Source organism: Heterocephalus glaber, unplaced genomic scaffold (assembly GCF_053883595.1).
Source record: "Heterocephalus glaber isolate CG9 unplaced genomic scaffold, H.glaber_assembly_v1.0 deba00001612, whole genome shotgun sequence".
Lineage (NCBI taxonomy): Eukaryota > Metazoa > Chordata > Mammalia > Rodentia > Bathyergidae > Heterocephalus > Heterocephalus glaber.
The window spans coordinates 24872-47849 of record NW_028258383.1 but is presented as its reverse complement, the minus strand read 5'-3'; the positions used below and the strand labels follow the sequence as shown (position 1 = coordinate 47849).

At 45.4% G+C, this 22978-nt stretch overlaps 1 protein-coding gene across 1 annotated transcript; it reads right to left on the bottom strand.

The window, feature by feature from the left end:
* Nucleotides 1-1794: 1794 nt before the first annotated feature.
* On the bottom strand, nucleotides 1795-9217 carry LOC101702583 (doublesex- and mab-3-related transcription factor C1). Its single transcript, XM_087196541.1, has 8 exons — nucleotides 9098-9217; nucleotides 7115-7265; nucleotides 6751-6809; nucleotides 6299-6435; nucleotides 5356-5416; nucleotides 5029-5172; nucleotides 4536-4650; nucleotides 1795-4036 (listed from the first exon to the last, which is right to left on the bottom strand). Exons 2-8 carry the CDS (start codon nucleotides 7176-7178, stop codon nucleotides 3924-3926), a joined length of 693 nt encoding a protein of 230 aa, XP_087052667.1. The 5' UTR covers nucleotides 7179-7265; nucleotides 9098-9217; the 3' UTR covers nucleotides 1795-3923.
* Nucleotides 9218-22978: the final 13761 nt, after the last annotated feature.

The following is a 22978-nucleotide window of genomic DNA, read 5'->3' as shown; positions in this document are numbered from 1 at the left end:
TGGTCCTTCAAGAGATGCAGATGAAAACAACACTGAGATTCCACCTCACCCCAGAAAGAATGGCTGCTGTCAAGAAATCAACCACTAGCAAATGCTGGAGGGGGTGCGGAGAGAAAGGAACCCTTGTCCATTGTTGGTGGGAGTGCAGACTGGTGCAACCACTGTGGAAATCAGAATGGAGATACCTGAAAGAATTAGGACTAGAGGTCCCATTTGACCCAGCTATTCCTCTGCTGGGTATCTTCCCCAAAGAATTAAAAGAATCATACCACAGTGATATATGTGCACCCATGTTCATAGCGGTACAGTTTGTAAGAGCTAAAGCCTGGAAACAGCCCAAGTGCCCATCAAGTGGAAAGTAGATAAAGAAGATATGTGCTTGTTTTTTTATAAAATGGAGTACTACTCGGCCATAAAGAATGAGAAACTAGAGCTATTTATAGCTAAATGGATGCACATTGAGGCCATACTCTTAAGTGAAATAAATAGGACATACATGTGTAAATAGGGAATAGTTTTTCTGGTGTGAGGAACTGAAAGTGTAAATAAGGATTAAAATGATTAAAATGAATAATTGATACTGTGAAATAGGAAGAAAAGTTCCAAAGTGGTAGGGCATGTGAGAAGGGTAGGGGAAAGGAAAGAAGGGAAAGGAAAAATTATGGGAAAAGGAATGATGGGGGATGATATCTGCCCAGGTGACGAAGTGGGTGACCGAGAGACTTCCAGTCAGCCTTTTCTCATCCATCCATACACCCGTATAAACCAGGAGACTTGATATTGGTCAAGGTCTAATGAGCCTTCAGGTGGCCAATCCACCTGGAAAGAGGGCCAATCAATCTCGCAGAAGCTTCAGAGCTTCCCAGGGGTCAAAGAACCCTTTCTTGAAGCTTCTTAACATACATTTTAGGGGGCTCAACTTGCTCTGAGTCCCACCCATTTCCTCCCCCTATCAGATGTCACTCAGACACAATGGAGGGAGGGGGTAGAGGGAGAGTGTCATGGGGAGGTCGTACACTCTTTGTCTGTCTCAGGCCGCTCTCCTCCCAGAGATATTTCAGGCACCTCTTAGCATTGGCGGGCCAGTGATCCTGACTTTTATTAGACACCCAGGGTCCAGTACTGCCCTAAGCCCTATGAGGTCACATAGAACCACGGGTCGGGATTCTGCACTTTCTTCTTTGGTGCTTTGGTCAGGTCAGAACCTTTCCGATGTCCTTCTCATTCACACACAGGAACACAACTTTCATCACACAGGTACAACTTTCTCTTGCCGGCTGGCCGGCCATCCACTTTTAGGTTCTATCTCAGGCCATGGTGGTTTCTCCACCCAAAGGAAAATACTCGGGCAGTGGCAAGGAGGTGATCAGTGCCCCGTTCCACCTTGCTGGTGGGACCTAGTCTTGACCAGTTCCCCCAAATTTTCTACCACAGTTCAGACATCCTGGGGCGGCTGTTCCTCTCCTTGGCCTCGGGCCGGGGGCCGGCAAAGGCCACATTGCTGGTTTTACCAGCAGGCCCCTGCATCTGCTTCCCGGCCAATGTACCAGAAATGTTTTGGGAATTGTGCCGAAAAAGAGCAACGCCAAGCCCACAAGTTCTGGAAGGAGTATGTATTCGCAGGTGAGGAGAATCAGGGGACTAGCATCTGGAAGCTGAGCTCCCTGACCTGGGGTGGTTAAGGTATAAGTCATCATGCCATTGGTGGGAAAGCAGAAGGTGGGTTTACAGAAGCAGAGGCCAAGCTTACAGAAAGCGGGCAACCAGCAGTTAGCTGGGTTTGCTGGGGATATTTTTTTTTTTTTTTGCTTAAGTGCTTTTATTGGTACATTTTAGGTATACAGTACATTTACATTTATCATTAGGTACTTGGAGGGGGTGAGGGGAGGACAGGGAATGGGGGAAAAAATGAGCCAAGATAACATCATGTACAGGTACAAGTACCCAATGCTGGGGATTTTTTTAGTGGGTTGTTTTTGCATTCTGTTTCCTGAAGCCGGGCAGGTCTCCACAGGCTGTTATTTTTGGTCTCTATTTCCCTGAGAGAGAAGAGAGTGCATCTCTTTCGGCTTCCTGCCTCACTTTCAATTTGGGCGTCGGGTATTTTGTCTCAGTAACGAAGAAAGTAAGATAGAAACTTCCTTCAATTCATTTGTTTTAAGCACTTTACTACCGGCATTACATTATGGTTCCTATTTCCATTCACCACAAGAACACGGGAGCAAGCAGTGCTTTCAGAAACATGTTTTATACAAGTGGCTTTAAATACTTCACGAGAGGCAGTGATAGTGTAGTCAACATATCCATCCTTTCCCTGATACAACACTGTTCTCATAACACTGCTCTCTACTTGGTGAGCAAGTAGCCTCAAGGTCGTATTTTACAGAGAAAGAGGGCAAGGTGGATATGTTTATGTATGGTACCTGATGTGGCATTTACCTAGGCAGGAAGAGGGAGAGTCGGGAACCCCGCCTCTAATGAGAGACACAGATTCAATGGCCAGGTAACACCAGTTGACCTCATTCCCTTAACCTTGAAGAAATCTGATGAATGCACTCCTGCATGGGGTTTAAAAGCTAATTCTGGTGTCCCTGCCACTCACTTTTACCCATGTTGGCCCCCTCCAGGAATGCACATGCCTACATAAACACTTTTGGCTATTCATTCTGTTCAATATGTGTCGGAGATCTCTCCCACATGCTTTAAGCTGTTATTGGTCAGAAACCAGAAGTCACGGCCTTTTATGGCCACGCAGTATTAGTGAGACATGCTTTGGAAGAGAAGTCTTTCTGGGCAACGGTGAAAACCAGTGGAGTGCTGGAGCCGACCGTTAAACTTTCAGACGTTTGTGAGCCAGTTGTTCAACACAGCTTGTAGAGTTGCTGAGAGGTCGGTCGTGTGTGCTTAGCATACAGTGAACAGAGAATAAATGAAAGGTAGTGCCTTTGTCTCGCATTTCATGGGTCCTTCAAAAGGAAGGCCTGACTCTAATTCATTTCTCCTCTTTGATTCTTCTTGTCCTAATTGTTCTCGGTTCCCCCGACTGTAAGATTCACATTGGACTAGGATTATGCCAGTTTTCCCTTGGTCAAAGTTGACTTGCACTGATGTTTGGCTTGGTAACAATGTTGATTTGGTAACAATGAGGCCACTTTCCTGCCCCAAGCAGGAACTGCCCCTTAGGCAGAGCATGCACTGTCCATGGGCCAGAGCCCATCTGGCCTGCGCTACTCATTTACCTGATCTGCTGCTTTATCCTGCAGGCTTTACCATTTGTGGCCCTCTGGACAACCGGAAACAGTCCACGCCAGGCAGAGGGTAGGTGCTCCATTGCTCAATGAATGTATTTGCTACTCATTCACCTCTACCTTGCTCTCATCTAGCCATGTAAACTCCCCATTTTTCAGTAAAATACCTCGCGCTTTGACACATGGATTGAACTAGTCTATCAGAGTCAGGATTGTCTAGGTTATACTGTGGTGACATACAAGCTGTATTTCTCAGTGCCTTGCAACAAGAACCGTTTATTATTTGTTCACAAACCCAGACACAAAGCGAAAACATCCTCCTGTTTCCACGCGCACTCAGAGGTGCATACATGAGTGTGCACATACGGGCAAAATCACAGGACAAATAAAAATTCTCAGAACCCCATTGAGAGACCAATTAGCTTAGGTTGTACAACCTTGTTTTTCTCAGTCACATAAAAGGGTCCAGCATCTAAAGAATTAAGGAATGAAGGAACAAGAATATTCAACCTCCGTCAAAGAATTGCCCCATGGCATAGAAAGGGTCCAAAAACTTATAAAACACCTGAAAGCTTAAAAAAAGACGTTAAGCATTTTGAACATTAACCATTTTGCACTTTCAGAAACAGGACACCAAATAGGCAGTGCTCTAGTGAGGCCTCTTCTTCTGGGTGCTTATGTCAAGAGGAAGATGCAGCCCATACGTCCAATAGCCACTGAAGTGTAGTTCGCTCTCCTGGGTCCTGCAGAGGGGCTGGGAAGCTGGAGTCCTCTATCTCCGGCGAGAGCTGTAGGCAGAAAGGGAAGGGCCAGAGCCAGGTCACATCCATGTCCTCTCTTGGCTCTCCCCTCCTTTTCTGGCCAACTCAACCAAAGACTTGTCACCGGGACCGTTGCACAAACCCCTTCCTGCCTGGTATCCCAGCTCCAGTCTTGCCTCCCCTACCCCTCCATCACAGCCACCACACCTCCTTCGGTCACTCCCCACCAAGGTCTCTGCATATGCCCCCGGCCAGGTCAGAAACATGCCCCAGCTCCTCAACACCCACGGGTGCTGGTCTAGCCTCCCAGGTGCAGCCTGCCAGGCCTCTGTGACTGGAAACCCCTCCAGCTCCATCCTACTCTGTGCCAGAAGACCTTCCGGGGCTGCTTCTTCACTCACACACCATGTCCCTCCCACTATAATTGTCCAGCCATGCCCATCCTTCCCTCCCAGCCTCCCTAGGTGTTTAACCCTCCTCTGAGTTCCCCCAGCCATTCCTCTCTGGGTACATCATTGATATTTACCTGCAAAATACAGCTTGGGAAGGCATGCAGTCTCCACATGTAGACTGCAAGCTCCCAAAAGGCAGGGACCAGATCTCCTTCTAGATGAGCCCCTCAGCATGCCTGTAGGTCTTCCCTGGAAGGCAGCGCAGCACAGGGGTTCAGGAAGCGGGTCCTTGCCTGGGAGCTCTTCCACTGGGCATGCAGTGTGCCCTAGGGCAAGTCCCTGGTACCCTCGGGGCCTCGGTGTCCTTGTTTCTTGACATCAGGGCACACTGGCCATTTGCGATGGGGCACAAAGCCCCTCGACAAGCTGATGATTCACTGAACAACCCTCAAGTAGCATCTCGTGAGCCAAACTGAGGAGTTGGGTGCCTGGACCCAGGACTTTCACCCCAATGACCCTGGTTCCCAGTTTGAACCAGCTTACCGCAGCAGCAACATGCCCTCTCTCCACCCCATTTTCCAACTGTTCCCAGCCCCAGTTCACCCGTCAGGGGAGCAAGCAACTTACTGGGCTGCAGGGCTGGTGCAGGGGGAGGGCATCAGGAGGAGCCCAAGGAGAGTTCTTCAGAGCCAGCAGAGCCCCGGCCGCCTCCAGTTTTCTCTCCCATTCTAAGGTGGCAGAAAGCAAAGCCTCATCGGAGGTACTGGGCACCTGCAAAGGAAAGGATGTGAGAGAACTCGGGCCTGGGGAACCACACCTTCTCCCACCTAAACAAGCGCCCCCTCAGCGCCTGGTTCCTTAGAGCCCCCACCTGCACCCCCAAGCCCCTCTGCTGTTCCCATCGACTACGCTTGACCCCTCCCAGGCCTCTGGACCCCACTTCTTTCCCAGGACCTGTGGCTGCAGTAGAAGAGGGTCAGGGGTGGCACAGTTATTGAGGATCAGACTTGGGCACCTGGAAACAAGGAGAGGAGAGGCCAGGGGATTAAACCCTCTGGCGGACGCATAACACCAAGTAGACTGCAAGGGGCAGGAGGTGGCCACACCAAGATTGCAGGAATTCGAATGACTGCAGGGCCTTGTGGCTCGGGCAGATCCTTTCTCCTGCTTGGCTCGGTTTCCTTTCCACACCTCCTTTCTCTACATCTTCCCTGAGACACTAATTCCTACCAGCTCTCTCCTCCTGGGGCCAGGGTGAAGATGATGGGGGAATCACAGGTGTCTGTGTTTTAATCTGCACAGCACCTGGAGAGATGAGCTCACTGTCCGTTTTCAAGGACTGGGTCTTGCCTCCATTTACCCAGTCCCCCATGGGTCTTGAAAGACAAGCCCTGCTCATCTCCAGGAAGCTTCCTCTCTCTACTGGCCTCTGGACATTACCCTGGCCCTCTGAGGCTCTCACCCTCAGGGTCCTGCTTTTCAGCAGGACCCACTATCAAGTTGCATCTGTTTCATGTGGGATAACAACGCCCTCATGCAGAAGGCCCACTGTGTGGCAAGCCTTTGTGCTAGTCCTCTTTTCAATTCTGTAGGTGTAGAGTCCTTTCCCCAGTACACACGTACACACACACACACACACACACACACACACATGGAAACGGAGGCTTGAAAAGTGGTCATGGGTCCAAAGTGTCACAAATAGGATATGGCATAGTTAGGAGGGCCCCCGGCCCCACCGCTGTCAGTCCTCAGACTGACGCTGCCTTCTCTTTCCCTTATCCCTTTGCCTCCCTCCTCATCCTCCCCTTCCTCCTTCTACTTCCCATGGCAACAATCATGAGATTGGGCACAGGAATACTAGAGACTGGAGCAGCTCCGTGGTCCTCTTTCTACTCACATGCTGGGCAGGGCAGGGTGCCCTTGAGGCTCCCCAGAAAGAGAAGCCACCAGTTGCTGCTCCAGGATGGCTGGAGTAGAGGGCAGAGATGAAGGCTCTAGGGGCCAGCTGAGCAGCAGAGGCCCCTGGGAGCTCTCCTGCAGGGGCAGAGATCACAGGTAAGAATCGGGTACTCGGTCAGCTGTGGAGAGATGAGGTATGGGCGTCTTTGGGGATGAGGACAGGAGCCCAGAACATCAGAGCTGTGAAGACGTTGAAAACCAGGTAGTCTTACGTTTTATTTTTGCACCTGGGGATACTGCGGCCCAGGGAGAAATGAGTTCTCCCAAGGTTCTCATGGCAAGTTGGTGGTAGGGTGGGAGGTGGGACCCCTGCCTTTGGGTTCCACAGTGAAAGGGGTCTGGGCAGTGGCTGGGTGGGAGCCTCCCAAACTGGCAGCAGACTCTCCTTACCTCCTGGGGGGTTGCACAGGGGCGGGCCTCAGGCTGGGGCACAGTGTTTCCCTTCTCAGCTATAAAAGACCAGGGACAGCGTTCATGAGCCTTTTCCCCTGCACCACCCGCCACCACACCCCAATATACTGCACCCTCACTCCGAGGTCTCATCTCACCACGGACCTTTCCAAGCCCCCAGCTCTCTCCGTCCTACAAACACGTGACAGGTAACCCTGAGGATGTTTTATACTTGGACTGGGGGAGGTCCCAGGAGTGCTTGCCCGAAGCCACTCCGCAATTCAATCCGGTGGCGGGACTGGGGATAGACCCAGTCATATGTATACTCCACTCACACCCAGGCTCCCTCGCAGGCCACACTCACTCAGAACTTCTGCTTCCATGGCCAACTTCTTGATGTGAGTGCGAGATGTGGGGGTGGCAGCCATAGTCCTTATCAGTCTTTGAGCCAGCTGCTTCTTTAGCTGTGCCCTCTGCTCCCTCTTCAAGGCACTCAGAACAGGCAAGGCCCTGCGCTGTTCGATAAGGTGGGGGGGTTGAAGGCCTAAGGTTAGTCGGTTAGTCACCTGTGGAGGATGCCTGACCCCTCCCCTTGTCAGACACCAAAGGAGAAGAGGGTACAACTGTCACACTCGCGGGCCCAGAAGAGGCAGAAATGCTTTTCGCCCCTGATTTGGGCAATGATGCCATGATTGCGGTTGCTCACTGCTTGAATCACGTTGTCCTCCCTTCTTTCCCCAGGGCTTTCTCTGGATCTTTCACCCCAGCCTCCTCACTCACATAAGCCTTCTTCCCAGGCAGCCCCACTCCCACGCTGCCTCCTCCCTAGAACCTCTTGGCACGGGACCCATACACATTCGATCTGATCATGACTCTCCTTGCTTCCCTTCACGCCACCGTCCATTCCACTTTCAGGCATACACTGTGCTCTTGCATCCTCCTCAACAACTGCCGCATTCCCTTCTCGGGCATCATCATGCACTCTGCTAAACCCAATTTGCATTCACTCCGGCAATTGTCTCCCTAACCTCCTGCACTCATTCACTCCCCACACAGGATTTTATGCCTTGTCCCCCACCCCCGCCCCCACTCAATTTGTACTCTCCCGGATGTTCCATATTCAATTTCCCACTCGCACTCCATTCCCGTTTTTCTTGCATCTCACCTTAATCTTGATCATTCCCTGGTCCCCCTTGAAACAGCGTCTACCGTCTTGCACCTCATGAAATCATATTGTTCTCCTGAATCCCTGACCCTTTTTCAGTTATTTTTTTTCCCCCTTCACCTCTTCATTCATTTCTGCCACCTCTCATTCAACAGGTATTTGTTGAACCTCCTATGGAGTGCCTGGCCCCAACCTAGCCAATAGCCAACCCTGCAGTGCGCTGTTTCCTGCACCAACACATCCACTCTGCTTTCAGGTAAACGCGCGCATTCCCTTCCTCCACAGCCTCCCACCGATCTTCCGTACTCCTCCCCGCGCTTGTTCACACTTGTTGGGAGCAATGCTACATAATTCTAGGGAAAAATCATTTGGTTAGCCTAGTTCTCTTGCCTACAGCCCAGCTACAGAATAACTCCAGTTTGGCCTCCAGTCACAACTGAGACTTCAGTGATCCAGTGATGCTGTGATTCTCCAGGACAAGTAACATCCTGGGAGAACAAACATCTGCTCAGTTCCTCGTTGTTCTTGGACTGTTAACATCTTGTTTACCCGAGATGTACTGAACTCTCTGCAAGCCTTTTGTTACACCTTGTTTATCCCAATGTGAACTACTGAATTCTCTGCAAGTCATTTGTTACGAGGTACTGAATAAAAGGTGTGGTAAGCTGGGGGCTTTTGTCTTTGCCGCCCAGAGCAGCACTGATCAGACCCAAAGCTCAGCTTCTTCTCAGTCTCATTTTTCTACCTTTCCTGTAATTCGCCGTGTGCTGCCGTGGCTGGCAGGAGACCAGGACTCACTGCAGAGGTTCTGGTAACATCCCCTTCCCCTGTCCCCTACACACACTGTCTTCTCCTCCCCGCCACCCTCCGCCCTCCTGGTCTGCCTCGTCTGGCCTCCCCACGGTGCAATGTCTCCTCCAGAAGTACAGTCTCTCCACTCTGCCCCACCTCAGAACCAAAGGCAGGGGTATGGGCCCTGCCCCAGGGGCCCGAGGTCCAGGACCAGGGTGCTGGAGCGGGGTTTTGCACGGGGCAGGGGCGGGCGGGATCTCGGGAGCCAGTAGGGTAACCTCGCTGATGGGGAGGAAAGAGGAAGGAATTCGGAATCCGGCGCAGGAGGGACAGAGGAAAGTAGAGATGTGGAGGTGGGGGGCCATGTTCCTGATGACAGCCTGTGCTTACCCCAGCCTCCAGCTGGTGGGAGTGGTTTCAAGTCCTGAGGAAAGACACACGGCCTTTCTGCACCTCCCGCTTTTCCCGCCTTTCTGCAGAGGCCAGTAAACTGCCAGCACTTCCTCTTACCTCCCCCTACGCCGGCCCGCCCCGCCTGCCCCGCCCACTCCGTGGTTGAAGACCAATGAGCCTTGAGGTCCACAGGCATGCCCACATGGCAGTCGCACCCCTTCGCCTCCTAGTGGTATTTTGAGCTCACTTCGCTAGGCCCGCCAAATAGGTCCTGAAGTGAAGTTGAGCTTTGTCCTCCCTAGGGAAGTCTCTCTGTCTAGCCTCCATTTTATTGTGCAATATGTTGTATTCACGCATGTGTAACTCAGCTGTATGTTATTATGCTGTAATTTACCTATTAAAAGCTCAGCAGGTGTTGTTTTGTTTTGGGGGGGGGGGGTTGGATTGTTTTTGTTTTTGTACCAGGAATTGAACTCAGGACCTTGTGCTTACGAGGCAGGTGCTCGTGCTGCTGAGCTAAATTCCAGGCCCAGATGATTTTTAAAGATCAACCATATTCCACCATCAGGTTTTGTCAGCAGGGGTGGTGGTGGGGGGGTGGCACTATACACCCCAGCAACCCTTTGCCAATGTGTGGAGACTTTATGGCCCTTACTCGTGTGTCTCTGCTTCTGAGCTTTCTATTCTGTTGCATACATGCATTTATCTATTCCTGGGCCAATACTACACTGTCTTAAGTTTTTCTTGCCTCATAATAAGACTTGGTGTCTTCTAGGGACAGCCCCTAAATCTTACCATATCCAAATACATCTTTGCTAGTCTTTGTCTTTTGCACTTCCACATAAATACAAGGAAGGATCTGCAGGTCAAGCTCCCTGGAAAGTCTGTCGCAAGAGTTGTGGATTGCTTTTTCACTGAATCTGTGCATCTTCAGTTAAGGGAGGATTGTCCGGCCTTCCTAGTCATGAACTTGAAATGTCTCCCCATTTGTGTGGGTCCTTAACTTTTTCATCTTCCTGTTCTGTTGTTACTTTCATCTTTTGCACTCTCAGATCTTGCACATCGTTTTATTGTATTGATCCCAGGATACTCTAGAGTGTTGCTACTCTTACGTATGATATGTGTTTACAAGGACAATTTCTGTGCCAATCTAGTATACAGAAATGCATTTGAATACTGAGCAAGAATGTTGGCAGGTCTTAAAGCCAGCCACCCTGCTAAAAAGTCTATAACTCTGAAAATTAGTCTCCAGGCATTCTGGGATTTTCTGTGAATTTTGGAATAATGGGAATGCGATTAACCTTACGGGTTTCTTACTGTGCCGACTTGGCCACCCAGTGCAAAATCTAACAGAGATGGCGGATTTGGGCTCCTCTGGGTTGCTCCTGATTTTAAATACAATATAGTCAAACTTTCTATATTAAAATACTATCCCTGTGCTTTCTCTGCCCTCCCTTCTTCCCCTTTACCGGATTAGGGAGTGTCCCTTAGATCCCTCATTTGAAAAGCTCATCTTAAAACTAGGGAATAAATTTTGCCTGTATGGGCACGATCAAGGTTCTCATCTTTCAATCTGTGTCATGTGTAGATTTTCCCAAAACCTTAAGTGAGATTTATCTTACCCTCAAAAGAATACCAAAAATCTCTACGAAATTCAGCATCCCTTCATGACAAAAGCCTTACAAATTAAGCATTGAAGGGTCATTCCTCTGTATAGTTAAGGCCACATACGACAAACCCACAGCCATTTATTATTCATTCTGAATGGGGAAAACTGGGAAGCATTTCCTCTACAATCAGGAACAAGGCAAGAATGTCCACTCTCGCCACTCCTACTCAACGTAGTGCTTGAAATTATAACTAGGCCGATTCGACCAAAGGAAGAAATAAAAGGATACAAATTGGAAAGGAAGAAGTCAAATTATCCTTGTTTGCAGATGACATGATCCCATACTGAGGAGACCCTAAGAAGTCTATAGAGCTGATAAATGAATTGAGCTAATTATTGGAATTTAAAATCAACATTGAAAAATCAATAGCTTTCCTGTGCACCAATAATGGAGCCGCTGAGAAAGAAATCGGGAAAAGAATTCCATTCACAATAGCTTCAGAAAGAAAAGCAAAAACAAAACCCCAGGGCTATATCTAGCCAAGGAGGTGAAAAACATCTGCAGTGAAAATTTCAGAAAGTGTTCAAGTGTTCAGAGAGAAATCAAGGCAGACACCAGAAGATAGAAAGACCTGCCATGTACATGGATTGGCAGAAATGATATTCTCAAAATGGCCATAGTACTGAAAGTGATCTACAGATTCCATGTAATCCCTCACTGAAATACCAATGACATTTTTCACAGAAATAGAAAACACCATCCTGCAATTCATATGGAAACACAAAAGACCCAGACTAGCCAAAGCAACCCTAAGTAAAAAGAGCAATGCTAGGGGCATCCCCATACCTGACATCAAATTAGACTACAGGCCCATAGTAAAAGCAAACAAACAAAACGAAACAGAAAAACAGCACGGCACTGTCCCCACCACACACACACACAAAAGAAATATAGACTAATGGAACAGAATAGAAGTCACAGAAACAACCCCATGCCACTATCTGATTCTGGACCAAGGTGCCAACCATACACATTGGAGAAAAAGACAGCCTCTTTTAGCAAATGGCACTGGGAAAACCGGATATCCACCTGTAATAGACCCCTGTCTCTCATCCTGTACAGAAACCAATCCAAAATCAGATCAAAGTCCTAGTTATAAGGCCTGAAACTTTGAAACTGCCAAAAGAAAACAACGGGGAAAGACCAGAAGCCATGGGCACAGGCAAAGACTTCCTGACTGGGACTCCAATGGCAGAGGAAGTTATAGCAAGAATCAACAGCTGAGACTACATCAAATTAAAAAGTTCCTGCACAGCAAGGGCAGCAACAGACAGCGTGAAAGGGCAGCTGATAGAGTGAGAGAAAATCTTTGCCATCTACTCTTCTGTCAGAGCATTAATATCTAGAATATATAAAGAGCTCAAAAAACTTAACACCAGAAACTCAAATAGCCCAATGAATAAATGGGCAAATAAATTGAATGGACACTTCTGAGAAGAAGAAGTGCACATGGCTAATAAGTATATGAAAAGTGTTCAACCTCTTTAGCCATTAGGGAAATGGAAATCACAACTACATGGAGATGCCATCTCACCCCAGTCAGAATGGCTTTCGTCAAGAATACAAAACCAGAAACAGAAACAAAGCAAAACAAACCCAAATAAATGCTGGCAAGAATGCAGGAGGAAATGGAACCCTTCTAAGTTGCTGGTAGGAATTTAAATTTGCATAGCCACTGTGAAAATCAGTGGAGGTTCCTCCAACAACTAGAAATGGTGCTACCATTTGATCCAACTATACCACTCCTTGGTATTTACCTGAAGGGAATAACATCAGCATATGCTATGGAGATACCTGCATACCCATATTTATTGCAGTACAATATACAACAGCTAAAATATGGAACCAGCCTAGGTGCCCATCAAGATGAATGGATAAAGAAAACGTGGCATCTCCCCACAGTGTGGTACTATTCAGCTATAAAGAACAAAATGCTGTCATTAGCAAGAAAATGGGTGGATCTGGAGACCATCGTGTTGAGCAAGCTAAGCCACACTTGGAGAGACAAATGTCCAAGATGTAGAATCTGAAAAAGATAACAAGAAAGCAGAAGGGAGAGTGTTCTTAGATAAGAGGGAGGGAGGGAAGACGAGGAAAAGAGGGGGAGGGGCAGGGCAAGGGGGATGGATGTCATCAAATTATGTGCAGTGAAAACCCCCAAATGTGACACTAGGGGTGAGAGAGGGGCAGTGGGTGATGGGAGCGGGAAAATGATCAATATCTGTTATGTGCATGTATGAATCTGCCAAAATGAAACCCATTAACCAGCACAACCAGTAAAGAAGAGTGAAAAGATGAATAAACCAAGCTCTTTAGTGTGTATGAATACGAAAAAGGTGCAAAAATCATAAGAGTATGTCATAATGAGTTTCCCAGAATTAATCATGCACGTGCAATTAGCACCTAGAGCAAACAATTGAATATATTAGCTACACGGACCTCTCTCATGCCCCCTTCGGTCTCTAGTCTTCTAATGTTAAACCAGCTTTGAAGTCCTAGGATAAATGTAACTTAGTGATGGTACATTATCTTGTGTATATGCTGGGAGAAGGATCCAGTCTGATAAAATTGTGCTTAGGATTTTTCTGTCTTTTGTCTAAGAGGGAGGTTGATGTGATGTTTCTTTCTCTCGTGCTATCTTTGTCTGGCTCCAGAGTCAAGGGTTTAGTCCTATAGATTGAGTTGGGGAATAATTCCTCTTGCGTATGTGGAAGTTTGTTTTTTGGTTTTTTTTTTAAGATTTGGATTAGCTGCTTTGAAACTTCAGTTTATAAGATGGTCATTGAAACATCTGGGATGTGTTTTCTTTATTTGGAGGCTTGTGCCATGTATAATGTCAATCATATGCAAGTACGGTTTATATAGGAGCCCTACAAACAATCTCAGGGTTCATCACAGTAGAGCCGTGGTCCTGGAACAGGAGCTGGCATCAGAATCACCTACAGGGCTTGTTAAGACACAGACATCACCACATTACAAGATCTGGGGTGGGGCCTACAGTTTGTTCCTTTAACAAATTCCCTGCTGCAGCTACTGCTGGAGGACTGCACTTAGAGAACCACTGCACAGGAGAGGACAGTATAAGACCCTTCCAATTATCCACCTCACAGCTACAAACATTAAGAACTCAGGGACAATCTCATTTCCTACATAATATCCTCTCCCCTCCCCCTCCTCCTGATTATTTTGCAGCAGCTGCCACAACTATCTTGTATGATTTGCAAATTCAATGTGGTGTACCTCTAAAATACGATGGATGATCCATTTTTCCTCTCCTTTTTATTTGAAAACACACAGAGCTGAAGGGAGAATGCAGTGAACAATTTTAACCTAGATTTTTAAACCTAGATTCTCATACTCCTATTGATTTACCTCACAATTTTGTTGTTTCGCTTAACCATTTAACAGTTCCAGTCCCGTCAGCTGATTACTTCAGCATGTGTTCCCCAAGTACTAAGACGTACTCCCATACCACCACAGAACCGTTATGGCAATGAAGACATTTTAAAATGATATGGTGCCATTCTCTAGATCCATATGCCATACAGACCACATTTAAATTTCCCTAAATATCTCAACAATGGTTTTGAGAGAGGATTTTAGGGCTCCACAATCTACTGGAGTAGCATATATTTCATTCCGTTGTCATAACTCACCAAAATGATGCTGAAATAAAGCTATTTCCTGGTAAACAATAACTGAGAGAAGTTATTGCTGGCAGACCTGCCCCACAAGAAATACTAAATGGAAATCTCAGAAAGCACTGGAAAGTTACTCGAATCCCCACGAAACAATAAGAGCACCACTAAAGCTAACTACACCTGCATCGGTAAGTGGCTGTATGAATGCACTGTGGTTTGTAACTCTTTTCTTCCTTTATCTGCTTTAAAGGACAATTATTTATAAAGCAGTAATTGTAAGGCTGTCTGGATGGATCCTAACTGGACAAAGAGCTAACTTTATGGCAATAACAACACTAAGGATTGGGAGACCTAGGGCTTTTAAAGGGCCCAAGTTTTGTAGAGTACCAAAATAAAGTTGGTATTAATCTGAGCTAGACTCTTTTAAATTAAAATGTTAATTGTCAGCTGTGGGGCAACCACTGAAATGAACCTCAAAAGCATGATAAGGGAACAACAAGCGAATGAAAAAGCTGTATCAACAAGATATCCGATTAACACAAAGGAACACCTCAATGGAGGGATAGAGGAACACAGATCATGAGAAAGAAAATACAAAAGTGGCAGGCATAAATACCATCGTATCAGTGATTATACTAAATGTAAATATACTGAGCACTAGAGGAGAAAGTGAAACGCATAATACACTGGATGAAACTATATCCTATCCACAACAGACACACTTTAGATTCAGAGACACAAGTAGTTTGAATGTCAAAGGATGGAGTAATACAGACACCGAAAAACTGCGTATATATTACATGATGTTATATTACATTAGCTGTGGAATCTAAAAACGCTGAACTTGCAGAAACAAACAGTACAACAATGGTTGCCAGGCAGGGGCCGAGCTGCTGGGAAAATGGAGAAATGTTGGCCAAAGGTTACAAACCTTCAGGTATAAGATATGCAAGTTTCAGGATCTAATGTACCACATGGCCACTATGATATCCATTATATAGAGATTTATATGAACATATAACATGTTAATATCAGTTATACATAATAAAAGTATATACTATCCTAACATACAAGCTATGCATTGATTTATGTATATGTAGCACATTTGTATAGTGCACAGCATTATCAACAGACAACCTGTACAAAAATTGCAGTATATCTATTATGGAGTATTTAGAAAGAGAGCTTCTGCATTTGTGACAATATGCATCTACCTGCAGGACATAATGTGAAGGAAAACAACCCAGATACAGAAACAAAAATGCTAGATGATCTCACTTATCTGTGGAATTTAAAGTGGTCAGATGCATAGAAGAGGAAAGGAGAACGGTGGTTATGAGGGGCAGGAAGCTGGGGCAAAACAGGAGATATTGGCCAAAGCCTGTTATGCAGGATGGCCAGTTGCAGTTATGCAGGATGATAGAGATCTTAAGTAAACACAGTGAATACCGTCAATAGCAATTTGTGCTAGAAACATACTTAGAGAGTAGTTGTAGGTGTTCACATCATACACATGAAAACTGGCTAACTGGGCAAAGAGATGGATATGAGTCTAAGCTAGATTGAAGAAATCGTTTCACTATGTATATCGAGACATGTCGTGCACTCTAAATGCATACACATTTTATCTAAAAAGATACAATGAGCTTCTGAATGCACATGCACACACACACTTATACGGGCACAAAGATATCTGGGTAGAGTTCTAGCCATGGCAGTGGTTCCCGGAACTCATCCTCATATGCACTGACCATGTACTATATATATCAGGCACTCTCCATAGTACTGAGGATACATGACCTTGGGAAGGAAAGGAAAAGCAGGCAATGTCCCTTCCCTTGTGCACTTTGCATTCCAGTAAGGAATGTATTCCTAGCATTTTCTCATATAAACTAATCGTCTGCAAAGTCATGCTAAAGACCGGGCTTGAGGGTCTGTACTACACACTGATCACATCAGAAACAAAATCTGTGTCTTCCTTCAGCAATTAGTTTGGAGTTCCTACTATGTGCCTGGCACCAAGCTAAGATACCAGAGAAATACGTCTTAGCATGGTGGCCTTATAGAACTCACAGTGTAGAACAAAGATGCCGGCAGAGGAAGGGCTTATGTTGGTAAGTTCTTAATTCCTAGCACTCTCTCATCATATATAACATTTTACATATGCCAGACACCGTATTTACTTAATTTACACAGAAATTTATATTTAAACTTAGTAATAACGCTGTGAGGAAAGAACTGTCATTACTACCACTTCACAGGTGGAAATAGGAGCAGGGAGGCTAACTGGCTCGCCCAATGCACACAGCTCACCAGGGTGAAGCTGAGATTTGAACCCAGGAAGGCTGTCTCTGAGACCACAAGACAGACCAGTCACCATTCTGTCTCCTCACGGAAACCTCACAAGTAGTTCTAGTGCTCCGCACATGCCCGGAACACAACTGGTGCTTAAGGGTGCAGAATGTATAAAATGCCCATCTCCGACAAATTGAAAATCACAGCTACATGGACAAAAAGGGCACTGTGAAAAAAGTTGTGCATTTCGTGTCTGCTTCTCCAAGAGAAGAGTATCTCATTCTGTCAAGCTACCACACTGCCGTTAACTCTTTCTAACTGTACTTGCCAGGGATGTGCCAATGTGCACATTTTTATGTTCAACACGTTGCTGCAGAAAAACTAAAGATTTTCATCCTTGTGTCAGGGTGGCAACAAACTTGTATTTGAAATGAAGCCAATGAGGACTTTTAATTGAACATCAAAAAGTTGGAAATCATACAGAGCATGTTCTCTGACCATGACAGAGTTAAATGAGAAAAGCAAAACTGAAACATATTTGAAAATGCAAAAATATTTGGCAATTACACAGAAGAGTTTTAAATAATCACCACTCAAAGATGAAATTACAAAGGAAAGGGGAAATATTTTTAAACTGAATGGAAATGAAAACACATCAAATTTTATGGGATGAACTGAAGCCGTTCTGCAGAAATTAATTCAAAAGTTCGTTGCTTTAAGTGACTGTGCTATAAAAGAACAAAAGCCTCAAATCAATGATCTAACATTCGAGTTTTAAAAGTTAAAGAGAAGAGACAGAGAGAGAGAGGTGGGGAGAGAGAGAGAGAGAGAGAGGGAGAGAGGACAGACAGAGAGAGACAGAGAGAGATGGAGAGAGATGGAGAGAAAAAGAGGGTAAATCCAAGGTGGGTAGAAGGAAAGGAGTAAGAAAGGGCAGAACTCAACGAAATAGAAAATGAAAACCCTATAGAGAAAGCTGTTGAATAAAAACACCAGCGAAATGATAAAAACAATTGATAAAATTCTACATCAACTAGTCAGTAATGAAGAAGATAGTCCCATTACCAAAAATGAAAGTGCAGATATCAAGATAGATCCTACGGACGTGAAAAGGATAGTAATGGAAGCCAGGCATGGTAGCACTCCCTCTACTCCCAGCTACTTGGGAGGCTGAGGTGGGCTTCCAGGAGTTGGAGGCCAGCCCAGGCAATGTAGCGAGACCCACTCTCAACAGCAACACCAAAAGAAGACAAAAACCAAACCAAGCCAACAACAGCCACGGAAATCCCAACAAGGATAAGAAAGGAATATTTTCAAAACCTCCATTCCAACAAATTCAACAACCTTGCTGAAGTGCACAGACTTCTTAAGGCCTGAGCAAATGTGCCAAACCAAGCCAACAAAAAGCAGACTGTCTATAGGGGCCTAGTTGTATTCAAAATTAAATGTGCAATCATGAGTGATGTCAGTAGAAAGACACACTGGGAAGCACCATGCTCTTGTTATCCTATGGGAACATTAAAGAACAAAACCTAAGGCAGGCTCAAATAACTTTATTGGACCAAAGCTGTGCATCACCCAAGAGAATGTCAGTTCAAGGAGAAACCACACTTCAAATGGGAGGAAATTGCATGGAAGTTTGATACACCCTGCGCCCTTCTCTGCCCTGCGTGGCTTGGAGCTGTTGGGAGGAAAAGACACAGTTGCTGCTTCCTTCACTTCGTTTGTTTGCAAGATTCTAGCCTGTCAGTGGGTTGCTCTAGGGAATGGTCTCTGTCTTGCCTGACTCAGAGCTCAGACAGAAAACAGGAGATTGTTTGGATGTCCAACTGGAAGCCATAGAAGGCAGTGGAGGACCCCCAGTTATAAGAAAACTTCCAGGGGACCACAGACCCAGGCCAGAGACTAGGGACACCATATCTGTGGTCCGATGGAAAAAACAACAACAACAACAAAAAAAAACTGCTGGGAAACCCTTTCACCAAAGAAGATATTTAGAAACTGTTTATTTTTTGAAACAAAAATCAAAATCATCCAGTAACTACACATGTTTAAATGATGATTATCTCTAAAGACTTCATTAAAAGAAAGCAGTGAGTGATTCAAAGATTTCTACACCTGGAGATTTTAACTCAAAATATTCCCAGCAAGAAAATCTGAGTCCTAGATGGTATTACAGGTTTTTGTTTATTTGTTTGTTTGGTTTGTTTTGGATTTTTGTTTCTGTTTTTGGGGGGTGTTTTTGGCAGGATCTCAGTATTAGCCCAGGCTACTCATGGAGGACCTCCTGTCTCAGCCTCCGGAGTGCTGGTATTACTGGTGTGTGCCACCACATCCAGCATGGCTTCGCTGTGGAACAGTGTCAAATATTTGAAGAAAACTAGGAACAGTCTGATAAAAAAATGTTTTTCAGAACACTGAAAAAGAGAAGTCTTCCCAAGTCATGTTCTGAGGGCAGCATTACGTTTATAAACACAGTAGAAGACACAGAACACAAAAGGACTCCAGATATATATTTCTAATGAACAGAGATGCATACCTCTCCAATGAAATTTTAGCATTTGAATCCAACTGTATATGGAAAATATAATACTTTACAAAGCACAGTTTATCCTCGGAATACAAAGTCATTTTACTTGTTAAAAATCTACCAATGAACCTTAACACAATAATGGACTAAGAGAAAAGAACCATATTTATCAAGATAGGTGAGAGAAGAGTCTTTTTTTAAAAAATTAAATTCTTTTATTGGTACATTGTAGGTGTACAATACAATTACATTTCTCATTGGGAATTGTACCTTTACATGAAGAGTCTTTTAATAATACAAAACATGATGTTTTAAAGAAAAGATGGGATAACTTAGCAAGATGAGGGAACATCCTCAATCTACTAAAGTACTTCTACAAGGACTGTGCTGCTGGCATCAAAGTCGGTGATGAAGGACTGAAGGCATCTGCCAGAATGCTAGGAAGAAAGCAGAGTGCCTCTGAACATAGACTCTCACCATATGTACACAACATGACACTAGAGGCCCTAGCTAGTGCAAGGAGGCAAGAAAAACAAATAGAAGGCATGCAGATTGAAAGGAAAGAGGTAAAAGACTGTCTTCATTGTCATATTTATGTAGAAAATATTATGCATTCCAGGGAAAAACATTTTCTAGATGTCATAAGTGACTTTAGCATGATCGTGGGATTTAGAGAATCAACATGCCAAAAATACAGAACAAAACTGTTTCAATATACTAGGAACAAATAATTGGAGATGGAAATAATCCTAAATGTCATTTATAACATCAGCAAAATAAGACCTGTTGGAGAGAATGATAAAATATTGCTGTGACAAATTCAGGACCAAAAACAAATGGAAACTCACTACGTTCCTTGATCAGAAGAGTCACAAGTTTCAAGATGTGAATTGTCTAGTAATTGAACTACAGCTTCACCATAATCATGGTTAGCTTTTTATAATTTCTTATTAGTGCATGTTTGTAGTACATAATAACTACATTCATTTTGGTGAACTCTAAATCATTGTTTTATTCCTCCCTCCAACACTTCTCCCCACCCCCTTCCCACTTTCCCTCCCCCGTCTCCAAAACATCTGCCTCCCTGTTTCCTACTATCTCCCTTTCATTTTGCTCTTCAGATTATTTATATTTTGGATTTCTCATATGAGACATATCATGGGATATTTAACCTTCTGTGTCTGATTTATTAAACTCATCATTATGGTCCCAAGAGCCATCATTTTCCTACCACTGAGTCAAATATATCTTTCTTTATGGCTGTATTTCTCAAGTTGTTATTGAGACGCACAGGACATAGAGTAGCCAAAGCTACTCAGAAGAGAACGAAGAGTGAGGACTTACATTTCCAAGGTACCTCATAATATAAAGGGACAGCCATCACGACAGCATGGTAATGCCTTAGGACAAGACGTGTGGGTCAATGGATTAAATGAAAAGGCCAGAAATAGACCTGCATATGTGTGGCAAGTTGACTATTGACAGAGGATTTGTGATCAGTGTATTAACTAATGATCCTGGGAAAAGTGGATCTCCTGAAGGAGAAAGGCAAATAAGGCTCAATACCTCAGACCACATGCAAACCTTAACTCAAATAAATCATAGATCTAAGCGTAAATTGCAAACTGTTAAAAGCTATGAAACCACAGGAGAAATTCTTTGTGTCGTGAGGCTGAGCAAAGATAACTTAAGTCAGGTCACAGAAAGCACGAATCACAATGGGAAAATAATGATCCCTGGACTGTCATCCCAACTTTGAAAAGCAAGCTTTTGCTTTTCAAACACCAGGGTGCAGTGTGCCTGTGAGGCACAGTTGTCTACCTGTGTATCAAACCTCATGACTGACCTGGACCAGTACTAACCCCCAGTACAGAAAACTCAATCAACTTATTGTCAGTTGAAACCCTCACAGTATTCTGTAGGGTTGTATGTGTGATTCCCTCCCTTTGCTGTATTCCTTAGCCAACTTCTTTCTGCACTCATTTCAGGCATACCTCCTTGGGACACTCGTCACCGACTCTATTTCAACTCCCGGGACTGAGAAGCTGCCCCTTCTCCAATCGCCCCCCACACACTGCCATGTAAACTTCCTGCCGTTCACGTAGCTCTCTGCTGCATTCATGTTTTGTTTTTCTTCTCCACTGCAGAATGGCTGGAGCCGCAACTGAATCTCAATCTGGACATGGCCCAAGAGAGGCTGACAGAAAAGATCAGCCCTCTGTCTTCAGGGTTATGTGACAGATGCTTTCCCAAAGGGCACCATCATTTCAAAAACCAAATAAAAGACTGTGAAGTCACCTACTTCCTGTTTCCCTCCAGGGTACTTTTTCAAGGAGTTGTCTTAAAATCAGGTACAGAGCCTACAATTCCATGGTTGGCAAACAGTGGGCATAACTTGGAAGCTTTGCCTGAAATCCAGGCATCAAAAATGGGACTAAATATGGTAAGGTTAGGCTACCAGGAACTTTCACCTCTGCTGTTTTGCTTTCTACGGTAGCCCAGCCCAGGCCCGTGCCCCTTCCCTTAGATTTTCCAATCCCTCCAGCCAAAACACATCTTTTCACCATGAACCTGATGATGACTGACTCACGGACATGGCACCTCACATACAGATGTGAGACGTATGACTCTGCTCTCAGCATGGAACCTCGGTGCTATCACCCACTTCACCCATTGTTGCTTTCATGACCCTGTCGGTGCATAGAACTCCCAAGGAATTTGATGTGCATCATCCTGTGAATCAAACATGGGGGAAGATATGGAGAGGATCACGTGAATGCCCCAGTCTGTGACATCCCCACCAAAGGAGAACTCACCATCTGCCTGAAAACCTCAGCATTTTTGACTCCAGAAGGAGAAAGCGGTCTTGAGCCTGCTGAGCTGGCCAGAGGGAAGAAGGAAGAGAAAGAGAGAAAGATTGCAGAGGTGGGAGTAAGGGACACAGGAAAAGAAGGGACATCACATGCTAGAAATGTATCCAGTGCTTGAGCACAGTGTACTGGGCTAGAGGAGGGAGGGAAGATAGAGCAGGCAGACAGGAACTGAGGGCCGGGGGTTAGCAAGAGGTAGCAAGGGGGTGCCAATCGGGTCATTCATTATGCACAGGAAAGTTAAAGGCTGTTTTACCTCTGATTTGCAGGAAGATCCCCTGAATCTCAGGTCTGTCTGGATGACTTGCACCCTCCTCTCAATGGCACACTCCACAAGCAACCACAAGAGAACACTTTCAGCATCTACCATGTTGCTAATCCCCACCTCACAGAGCCAGTGACGGTCAGACTGGTGGCAAGGGGTTCTTCAGGGGGATCCCGCCTCCAGTCCCAGGGGTCTTGGTGACCCCGTCCCTGGCCGCCCCCACCCCAAACCTATCTCCACCACCCCGGGTTCACCTGGAACTCGGGTGCGCCATCCCAAGAACAGAGGTGACGTCTGAGCTTCAACCAAAGGTTTGCACTTGGTGGTTATCCCAGGGTCAAACCATTCCGCATGGATTTCCATATCTTGAAAATACAAAGAGCCTCTGCTACCCATCTGATAACCGAAAATTATTAATCTTATATATCAGGAAAACTCATATGATGGTATCTGCAAGTTTCAAACATTAAATATGTGAAAACCAATGTAACGTGGTATGAAAATAGTGTGTGCACGACGTGCGACAGACACAACAGCCCTGTTTGACTGGCAACGAAGGTATTTCTGGGACACAGAATTTTTGCTAAAACCAGAATGGACACAGGCA